The sequence below is a fragment of the Trichechus manatus genome, unplaced genomic scaffold (genome assembly GCF_000243295.1).
Source record: "Trichechus manatus latirostris isolate Lorelei unplaced genomic scaffold, TriManLat1.0 scaffold00148, whole genome shotgun sequence".
NCBI lineage: Eukaryota > Metazoa > Chordata > Mammalia > Sirenia > Trichechidae > Trichechus > Trichechus manatus.
The window spans coordinates 1644152-1655654 of record NW_004444084.1 but is presented as its reverse complement, the minus strand read 5'-3'; the positions used below and the strand labels follow the sequence as shown (position 1 = coordinate 1655654).

At 35.3% G+C, this 11503-nt stretch overlaps 1 protein-coding gene across 2 annotated transcripts in view; it reads left to right on the top strand.

Moving 5' to 3' along the window:
* DYNC2H1 (dynein cytoplasmic 2 heavy chain 1) overlaps window positions 1-11503 on the top strand; it is a 376170-nt gene that overhangs the window by 86779 nt on the left and 277888 nt on the right. For both annotated transcript variants that reach the window (XM_004385852.2, XM_004385853.2), the window contains exons 42-47: window positions 1058-1317; window positions 2619-2865; window positions 3999-4150; window positions 5198-5342; window positions 9157-9259; window positions 9743-9910. In XM_004385852.2, coding sequence (XP_004385909.1) covers window positions 1058-1317; window positions 2619-2865; window positions 3999-4150; window positions 5198-5342; window positions 9157-9259; window positions 9743-9910 — 1075 coding nt within the window. The remainder of the gene's footprint in view (window positions 1-1057; window positions 1318-2618; window positions 2866-3998; window positions 4151-5197; window positions 5343-9156; window positions 9260-9742; window positions 9911-11503) is intronic.

Genomic DNA, 11503 nt, shown 5'->3' with positions numbered 1-11503 from the left:
TATAAAGATTATATTTTAGCCAAATTGTTTATAAAGCTGAATTCTACATAATAAGGGATTTTCTTTCTATTGGCTTCTTTTGAAATAATTGAACACATTCTTTTTTTTTAAATTTTTTTTATTGTACTTTAGATGAAGGTTTACAGAGCAAATTAGTTTCTCATTAAACAATACACATACACTTTGTGACATTGGTTGCCAACCCATGACGTGTCAATAGTCTCCCCTTCTCAACCTTGGGTTCCCCATTACCAGCTTTCCTTTCCCCTCCTGCCTTCTTGTCCTTGCCCCTGGGGTGGTGTGCCCATTTAGTCTTGTTTTGTTTTATGAGCCTGTCTAATCTTTGGCTGAAGGGTGAACCTCTGGAGTGAATCAGTACTGAGTTAAAAGGGTGTCCGGGGGAACACATATTCTGTTGAGTTGGTAGAACATTATATTCCTGCTAGTTTTTCCATTTTGCTTATTCTTTTGATACCATCATTTTGCTTTCTATATTTTTTTCTTCTGCATGGCTGTCTTGTTGCCTCTGTTACTATATGCTTTTCATTGTTACCACTTAATACCACATTATATGCTGCTTTTAAACAGACACACTCTTGCTAAAGTCTGAAGTAAGTGTTGAAGAGTAGCATCAGAGGCTATCTCTGCTCTATATCTGTGCAAATAACATTTTTTAGTATTAGAAGAACAACTGGTTAAGAGCAGTGATGGCAACACTGAATGGGCAGTGCCAGAATATGGTGGAAATGAAAAACTTGAGGATTCCTACCTTCTATAATTTTGTAATTTTGTGCTCATAGGAACTCCATTGAATGTATTTATTCTTTGATATATGTACAGGATAGATGACTTTTATTTGTTTGCTTAAATGATCATTTCGAGAAAATTGAATACTTGATGTAAAATGTTATTTTAATAATAAAGGATACTTATTTGGTTTAGTGTACGTTAACTTTTTTATTGAACTAAGATGATTCATTTTTGGAACATTTACTTTGCAGAATTAAAATTTCACATTGTCTGGAGTATTGAAAACTTACCACATTTTTTTTTTAAGGTTTTTAACTGGGCACGAGAATCTCCTCCAGACTCTCATAAACCAATGGACACATTCTATGACTCAAGTAAAGGGCGATTAGCATCTTATGTGCTGAAGAAGCCAGACAACTTGACAGCTGATGATTTCAGTAATGGCCAAACTCTTCCAGTCATTCAGACTCCTGATATACAACGAGGTCTAGATTATTTCAAACCTTGGTTAAGTTCTAATACTAAACAGCCGTTTATTCTTATAGGACCAGAAGGATGTGGCAAAGGGTAAGAGCAGAAGAATGTTGAGTGAGGTGCATGTCATGGACTTAATACCTCCCCTCCTCTTTAATTTAATAGCTTTTGTTATGTTTCTTTTGATGACAGTAGCTTTTATATTTTTATGAAGGACTCTTTCATTGTCACTACTTATGAAAATAATATGACTATGGAGAAGAATGTATCGTTTTCTCTGACAGATTATGTATTTCTAATGGAAAGAGAGCAATCTGAGAAGTTGTTGTTATTGTTAGGTTATGTTGAGTCGGTTCCGATTAATAGTGACCTTATGTACAACAGCACAAAACACTGCCCAGTCCTGCGCCATCATCACAATTGTTATGCTTGAGCCTATTGTTGCAGCCAGTATGTGAATCCATCTTGTTGAGGATCTTCTTCTTTTTCACTGACCCTCTACTTTACCAAGCATGATGTCCTCCTCCAGGGACTGGTCCTTCCTGATAACATGTCCCAAAGTATGTGAGACGAAGTCTCGCCATCCGTGCTTCTGAGGAGCATTCTGGCTATACTTCTTCCAAGACAGATTTGTTCATTCTTTTGGCAGTCCATGGTCTGTTCAGTATTCTTCGCCAACACCATAATTCAAAGGCATCAATTCTTTGGTTTTCCTTATTCATTGTCCAGCTTTCGCATGCATATGAGGCGATTGAAAACACCATGGCTTGGGTGAGGCACACCTTAGTCCTCAAAGTATTATCTTTGCTTTTAACGCTGTACGTATAGTCACGACAAAAAATGAGTACCTTAGATATACTAACAAATTACCATATGCTTATAAAATACGAATCTTGAAGTTAGCTCTCTATTTAAAAATAGTTTCTAATTCAGAAGAATTCAGCTAATTTTTAGTGCCTACTAAGTGTAGTTCCTGGAAATAAAGGAGCCATAGACTTAGTTTCACATTTCTACTAGGGCAGTAGTAATTAAAAAATTATTTAAAACTATAGTAATTTTGTTTTAACTTGGATAACTTAAAATCTTAGATTTCTTTCTTTAAATCTGGAGAAAAAGTTGGTATATACCATATATACTTTTATCAGACTAAATTATTTCTGTGAACTTTGATTTATTTTGCTGAAAGGGTCATGAAAATGCATTAAAATATCAATTTTTTTCAGTCTAAAAAGTAGAAAATTGGCCTGCTAGTTATGGAAACCATATCCATGTTTGCCACTTTCCCCTTTAACATCATCACACATAATTTAGAAATTCAAATATTTATAGGAAAAATTTTAAATTAAGAAGTATTGGTTGCATTTGCAAAATCAAATGTCCTATGTCGTTCTTAGGATGCTGCTCAGGTATGCCTTTTCCCAACTTCGATCCACTCAGATTGCTGTAGTTCACTGTAGTGCACAAACTACTTCTCGACATCTCCTGCAGAAATTGAGCCAGACCTGCATGGTAATCAGTACTAATACTGGTCGAGTATACAGACCAAAAGACTGTGAACGACTTGTTTTGTACTTAAAAGATATCAACCTACCCAAGCTTGATAAATGGGGGACCAGTACTTTGATAGCTTTCCTACAACAGGTGAGTCTTATCACTTGAAGTATATTGATAACAGTTGAAAGCAATTTAATTTCATTAACTTTTCATATAGATAGAAAATGTTTTGCTTTCCTCCTTTGGGACCAGTTTTATCAAGCATGTGTCATGGAAATTAAACTCCTGAAACATCTCGATGCATTTCCAGGGCTACTTTCTTTACTTTTCCTTTCTTTAGAAGTAATATTACTTCTGTATGAGAGGGAGAGTAAAAACAACCATTATCCTACACCTATTTCCTGTCCTCTATTTATAAAACAAGGAAAATTCAGAAGATGGGGATGGAATTGGAATTGAGGAAATTTTTGCTTTTTTTTTTTTTTTTTTTAGGTATGCATTCTTCTGACCGTAGTAAGACTTAGTCAGTCATGCCCCTTTCTGGCTGCTCGAGCCCATATTAGTCTCCCCCTTTGCTCATGTTGGGAGTTGAGACCACACATTCACTCTCAATGTAGTAGATTTTTTTTCTTTATGTGATTTATATCATATTACCAGTTGCTGTCAAGCTGATTCCAACTCATGGTGACCCCATGTTTGTCAGAGTCTTAACTGTGCTCCATAAGATTTTCAATGGCTGATTTTTTGCAAGTCATTTGCCAGGTTTTTCTTCCAAGGTGCCTCTGGGTGAACTTGAACCTCCAACCTTTGGTTAGTATCCTAGTGTGTTAACCATTTGCACCATGCAGGGACTCCTTACATCACATTAGAAACCTTAAATTCTAAGAGTTTCTTATACTTACACAGGACAAAATTTATCTCTGCTGTGTTACTACAGAAATAAAATATTTACACAAAACGAAACATTTTTCTTTATATTTTCCCTGGCTACTTTCTGGTTTTTTTTTTTTAATACTTGCTATTGGCTTTATAATATGATTTGGATTTTAATTTTTATTGGAGAGAAAAACATTTTAGAAATGAGGCTTATTCAGCTAACATTAATTGATCACAGAGACTTGAACAGTATTATTTATAAGAGATACAAGAATTTAAAATATAGCTCAGTCTTAAATTCTTAAGTAGAGAATGATGTTTGCATTTAGAAACAATTGAATTTTAGGCAACAGTATTTTGTATCTTATGTATAAACCATTTAAAATATATTTATTTTCAAATAGGTATTGACATATCAAGGATTTTATGATGACAATTTGGAATGGGTTGGTTTAGAAAATATTCAAATTGTGGCTTCTATGTCAGCTGGAGGAAGACTGGGAAGACACAAGCTTACCACCAGATTTACTTCTATTGTTCGTCTTTGTGCTGTAGAGTATGTACCTTAATGTTTTTCAATTTTTTTTTATTTGAGAGGAGATATATAATTGCATTTTCTTAAAGGTATCCATTAATAATCCTTCTACAAATGGTTGAACTTAAGCTTTGATACTATTTTTTCATTTTTTTCAAACATTACAAGCAACAATTTTGGAGCATGCAGGCTTTAAACAAAATATTTTATGTATTAGAAATACATAAGGAAATAAAACAGAACTGTTTATATAGTCTATATTCCAAAATGTCATTATCAGGAATCTGAATGGTAGGTTTCAGAATGTAAATGTTTGATAGATTTCATAAAACAAAAATACTATCGGATTTTATAAAGATAACTAAAAAGAAAATTTGAATTTGGAAAAGGGAGATTTAGGTAATTTAATTGACTAATGACATCTGTTTTAATACATCCGTTCATCTCCTTGGCCTGTAATTGTTCCAGGGGCTCTTAAATCTTCTGGTTATGGCACTGTCTTGTCTAAAATGCTGTTAAATTTTGCTGTACAAAACCTTGTTTTTATGTTTTCATGCTGATTGCACTCCATGTAGTAACATTTTTTTTTGAGAGGTTATTACCACAAATTAAGCTGTATTGAAAAAATTTCAGTTTGAGAGAAATAGTTTGATTTTTGTTGTTGTTGTTGTTGTTTTATGAATTCTACTTTTATAGTTTTGAGATAGATTACTGTCCTGTGTAAGGCTGTATTTAACTCAAAATGCTTTTTCTTAAATCAAATTTTCCTTTCGGTCTTTTCTAAAGATCAGTGGTTTTTCAAGCAATTATGTGTTAGAATAACTTCACTGGACTCTTCTATTAAGACCTCCAATATTTAACAGAGGATAATTGGGAATCTAATTTGGTTGAAGTGAAAGTAGGGACCTTGAGCCTGGCCTCTCCTTTAGCCCTTGGTCAGCCTCTAAGGTATCTAGGTCTCAGAGTAGCACAGTATGAAAACCACTACTGTAGCTTATCATTAAAATAATAATTTAGAATACTGATTTATTTCAGCTTTCTTCTTTGCCTTTTTTTTTTTTTTTTTAGCTACCCAGAAAGAGAACAATTACAAACCATTTATGGAGCATATTTGGAACCAGTTCTACATAAAAATTTGAAGAATCATTCCATTTGGGGTTCTCCAGCAAAAATTTATCTCTTAGCAGGATCTATGGTACAAGTGTATGAACAGGTATATATGTGTTTGTATTGTAGTTTTCATGTCTATTGGTTTCACTCCCAAAAGACTACCCTTAATCCTGATCTCTGTGTTGATCCCAGCCTTTACTTTCCTGCTGTTTATTAGACTTTTCTGCTAGAGAGTAAGCTTTATGAGGGCAGGTACTATATGTGTCTTATTCACAATTGTATCCACCAGCTAACTTGGTACAGTTTCTAGTGTTGTTGTTAGGAGCTGTCAAGTCAGTTCCGACTCATAATGACTCTTTGTACAACAGAATGAAACACTGCCCAGTCCTGCACCATCCTCACAATTGTTGCTGTGTTTGAGCCCATTGTTGCAGTCACTGGGTCAGTCCATCTTGTTGAGGGTCTTCCTCTGGTTTGCTGACCCTCTACTTTACCAAGCAAGATGTCCTTCTCCAGGGACTGGTCTCTCCTGATAACACGTTCAAAGTATGTGAGACAAAGTCTCACCATCCTTGCTTATAAGGAGCATTCTGGCTGTACTTCTTCCAAGACAGATTTGTTTGTTCTTCTCGCAGTCTAAGAATATTCAGTATTCTTTGCCAGTACCATAATTCAAATGCATCAATTCTTCTCTGGTCTTCCTTATTCAATGTCTGGCTTTCGTATGCATATAATGCACTAATGCACTAATAAATGTTTGTTGAATGAATGAATCAGGATGGGTATTCTACTGTTAACTCAAATTCAACATACTTACAATGGAGTCCATCTTCTTTCCAAAACTAGCTTTTTCCTGTTAATTTCTGTCTTCCAGACTTCAACCTTAGACAGTAGTCTTTGCTGCTTATTCTTTTCTGCTACCTATGAGGAAACGTCTGAAGTATCTTTCTGTAATAAAGTGAGAAGATACTTGAAAATAGGCATTGAATATGCAGAAGACATTTACTGAGTGCCTTTTCTTGCCAGTGCTAGTCCTAGGAATGCAGAGATGAATGAGTCTCTCTTCTCTGGAAGTTCACAGTCTAATGAGGGACCTAGTTATATAAATAAACACATTATTAATACAGTGTGAGAAATGTAAAAATAGCAGCATGTACAAGTTCAGAGATGGCATAGAGGAGGGAGTGAATAACATTGTTAGTGATAGTGGTTAGGAAGGAGGTAAAATTTGATCTGAGGTTTGAAAGATGAATAGAAGCTCACCAAGTGGCGGAAGATGAAAGAAGGTCTATTTAGGTAAAGGGAACAGGATGTGCAAGTTATGGAAGTGTGTTGGGGGGTGCTTTTTATAGTATTGGAATAGAAGTGGGGAGAGATAAGTTGGAAAACAAGTTTCTTTTTTCCTCCTTACTTTAATTTAGATGCTAATTGATCAACGTCAGAATAAGGGTGGTGGCCATGCACAAAAACTAACTCAAAATGGATCAAAGACTTAAATATAAAATTGAAAATGGTAAAGATCATGGAAGAAAAAATAGGGACAACGCTAGGAGCCCTAATACATGGCATATACACAATACGAACCATAAGTAACAATGCACAAGCACCAGAGGAGAGACTAGATAACTGGGAGCTCCTAAAAATCAAACCCTTATATGCATCAAAAGACTTCACCAAAAGAGTAAAAAGACAACCTAGAGACTGGGAAAAAATTTTTGGCTACAACAAATCTGATAAGCATCTAATCTCTAAAATCTACAAGATACTGCAAACCTCAACAACGAAAAGACAAATAACCCAATTAAAAAATGGGCAAAGGCTATGAACAGGCACTTCACCAAAGAAGATATTCAGGCAGCTAACAGACAGATGAAGAAATGCTCACAATCATTAGCCATTAGAGGAATGCAGATCAAAACTACAATGAGATATCATCTCACCCCAACAAGGCTAGCATTAATCCAAAAAACACAAAATAATAAATGTTGGAGTGGTTGTGGAGAGACTGGAACACTTGTACACTGTTTGTGGGAATGTAAAATGGTACAACCACTTTGGAAATCACTTTGGTGCTTCCTTAGGAAGCTAGAAATAGAAGTACCATATGATCCAGCTATCCCGCTCCTTGGAATATATCCTAGAGAAATAAGAGCCATCACATGAATAGATATATGCACACCCATGTTCATTGCGGCACTGTTCACAATAGCAAAAAGATGGAAACAACCTAGTTGCCTATCAACGGACGAATGGATAAACAAATTGTGGTATATCCACATGATGGAATACTACGCAACGATAAAGAACAATGATAAAGCTGTGAAACATAACATGGAGGAATCTGGAGGGCATTATGCTGAGTGAATTTAGTCAGTCACAGAAGGACAAATATTGTGTAAGACTGCTATTATAAGAACTCAAGAAAAGGTTTAAACACAGAAGAAAACATTCTTTGATGGTTATGAGGGTGGGGAGGGAGGGTGAGGATTATTTACTGACTAGATAGTAGATAAGAATTACCTTAGGTGAAGGGAAGGACAGCACACACTACAGGGGAAGTCAGCACAACTGGACTAAACCAAAGCTAAGAAATTTCCTGAATACAGTCAAACACTTGAGGGACAGAGTAGCAGGGGTAGGGGTCTGGGGACCATGCTTTCAGGGGTCATCTAGGTCAATTGGCATAACAAAGCTTATTAAGAAAACGTTCATCTTACTTTGGTGAGTGGCGTCTGGGGTCTTAAAAGCTTGCAAGTGGCAGTCTAAGATGCATCAATTGGTCCCAGCCACCTGGAGGAAAGGAGAATGAAGAACACCAAAGACACAAGGAGAGTAGTAGCCCAAGAGACAGAAAGTGCCATATAAACCAGAGACTTCATCAGCCTTAGACCAAAAGAACTAGAAGGTGCATAGCTACCACCAGTGACTGGCCTGACAGGGAACACAACAGAGAGTTCTGGATGGAGCAGAAGAAAGGTGGGGTGCAGAAGTCAAATTCTAGCAAGAAGACCAGACTTAATGGTCTGACTGAGACTGGAGGAACCCCGGAAAGCATGGCCCCTGGATTCTGTGTCAGCCCAGAACTAAAACAATTTCCGAGGCCAACTGTTCAGACAGGGATTGGACTGGACTGTGGGACATAAAGTGATACTCGTGAGGAGTGTTCCTCTTAGCTCAAGTAGACACGAGACTAAATGGGCAGCTTCTGTACGGAGGTGAGATGGGAAGGCAGTGAGGGTTAGGAGCTGGTTGAATGGACGTGGGGAATCGGGTGGAAAGGAGGAGTGTGCTGTCACAGTATGGGGAAAGCAATTAAGGTCACATTAACAATGTATGTATAAGCTTTTGTATGGGAGACTAATTGAAATGTAAACTTCCTTTAAACTACAACAATAAAAAAAAAAGAGCGACTGAATCACAAAGCCAAAAAAAAAAAAAGAATAAAGGTGGTGGCTTTGGCTGTTGAGAGGAGGGACAAAGTCTTTACTGGTTGTATATTGAGAAGATGCACTTTGATTTGTCAAAAGTTTCATTGACTTCTTGAAAATAAAGATACCTCTGTTGTTCCCACCTTTAGAAAATGTCTCTTAGTTAGACTTATTAGTGGCTTGGAATTAAAAAGCTTAGATTAGCTTTCCTTGAATATTTTTCTCTAGCAGGGCTTTTCAACCTTTTATTTTTGCCATGGACAATCTTTGGAAGTTTGTTGAGGTCTATTAACCTTTTCTCAGAAGAATGTTTTTTAGATACGTAAGATATAATACACAGGATAGCAAAGGAAATCAATTATATTGAAATCTAGTTCCATCCACAGGCAGAACTTGGCATTCCTGTGAGGCTAAGGAGACTGAAAGTCTTATAGAATGGTTATATATTTAAGAAAGTAGACTGACCATATACTATCTTTTCTTTTTCAGGTTCGGGCCAAATTTACAGTTGATGATTATAGTCACTATTTCTTTACTCCTTGCATTCTTACGCAGTGGGTTCTTGGCTTATTCAGATATGATTTAGAAGGAGGTAAGTTTTGTTTTCCTGATTTCAAATCACTTACCTTTTTATAGAATGCCAGGGCATATATGTGTGTTTCTGTGTGTATGTGTGTATGCATATATATACTGTTTGTTGTATTTGTAATAGATACATTAAATGAGGACTATAATATTAATTGTATATTTTATTGTATTTCTTCTTGATTCTTGGAAGAAAATGAAATTATTATTCTTTGTAGCCAAATCATTTTTATCTGCTTTTTTAGGTTGGTATTTTACTGAACAACTGGATATAATAGAATTTAATGTAGGCTTTAAATAAACACAGTAAATTTATCAACTCATTAACTAAATAAATTTTAACTTTTTTCCTTTTCTTCTTTTTATCCGATGCCAAAATTATGGTATGTAGATTCTTATTCTCTGTTTCTTTCTTATATTGTGTTGAAACAGACCATTTTCAAATCACCTGTTACTGTAATGTAATTAAAAAATATTTTGCCTTTTGTAGGATCCTCAAACCATCCATTAGATTATGTGTTAGAAATTGTAGCATATGAAGCACACCGCTTATTTCGTGACAAAATTGTTGGTGCGAAGGAACTTCATTTATTTGACAGCATTTTAACATCAGTGTTTCAAGGAGATTGGGGCTCAGATATATTAGACAATATGGCAGGTAATATAGTTACAGAGTTTATGTAAATATATGATTGTTATGAGATCTTTAAAAATTTTTTTTTTCTAGTGTAATAACTTCATGTGTCCATTTTCTAAACAAATTAGAACTTTGGTTAATTTAATATTATATTTTCCATAAGCACTGCTCAATGTTTTTTTTTTGTCAATAAATATGCTTCCAACAGTTCTGTACAATGATGATAATTTTTTTCCTGGGAAAAGGTGGTTCAGGCTGTAGTGTTTTACATTTACTATGCACAGTTGTTTTTTCTGAAGGATTTTCACTAATAACTGTCTTTTTTTAAAAAAAAAAATTATAAATTACGAAACTCAAAGATCACTGAGAAAATCCATATTATATTATGATAAACTTTTGCTTAATGGTAATGGTCTTTCTTTTTCCTGTCACTACCCATAATGTCATTAGCACAGAGCTTCTTACATCTTCTTATTACCAGCTTCATCCGTTGTTATGGTAAAGAAAGCACAGTGCCATTCAGTCAAAGCAGCTGTGTTGCATTTACAGCCATTATTGCTTAATAATCAATTTGCATCTTGAAAATTGCTGTGAGAGTAATGCATGTAACATAAAACTCTTCATAGTTAGAGGGCCTTTGATAAAAGAAGACTACGCTATGGAAATATTTCCTAATAAAACTTCTTTCAAGCTGCAGAATGAGTTTCTATTCTTTCAGAGTAGAAAGTTTGGCTTTAAAAATATTTTATGTAATACATTCTATAAATTGTACACTTCTAGATTTTCTGTTGGTCGTGGGACAATAATACATAAGCTGAAGGGAATCTTGACTGTGGGAAGAATATTGGGATTGATGGAAGTTTTTGGTGCTGCCTGAATTTTGAAATTGGGAAATAGGTTCAAGAGAAACTAAGGCATGATGAAATGCTGAGAGAAGCCTGATAGCAATTTGAAATTTGCTTGATTTTGACTGAGAATTTAGATCACTGTACCTTGTAGCTTTGATGGCTTTGCGTCAAGTGGCTTTTGGTTCTTAAATGGTGCCATCTTTCTCAGTCTGAAAATTGAGTCAGTAGTATCTCTTGACTTTTTGCATGCCCAAAGGATGTGCAAAGTGCAATTACATACAACAGCCATCATTTGCAAGTGGCATATCCTTTGGGCATTAGATAGTACTGGTGTATTAGTAGGTATCTGAATTCTCTAGAGTTTGATATCTTTCAGATCCCCCTATATAACCAAAAAACCAAACCTACTGCCCTCAAGTCAGTTCTGACTCCTAATGATCCTACAGAACAGAGTAGAACTGCCCCATAGGGTTTGTGGGAGCAGACTGCCACATCTTTCCCCTGTGGAGTGCTGATGGGTTCTTTGGTTAGCAGCTGAGCTCTTTAACCACTGCACCACCAGGGCTTCTTATTCCCCTATATAGAGTTCAATAAATACTATATATACTTTTTTCCTTTTGTATTTTGCTTTTAAATAAAGGGTTATATTTTTAATAATTATAGGGTTAACATATGTTAGATCTCGGCACACAGGATTTTCACATAATGGAAAATTAATTTGTTAATAAAAATTTAAGTTGGGAAACATAAAAATAAACTGGATACA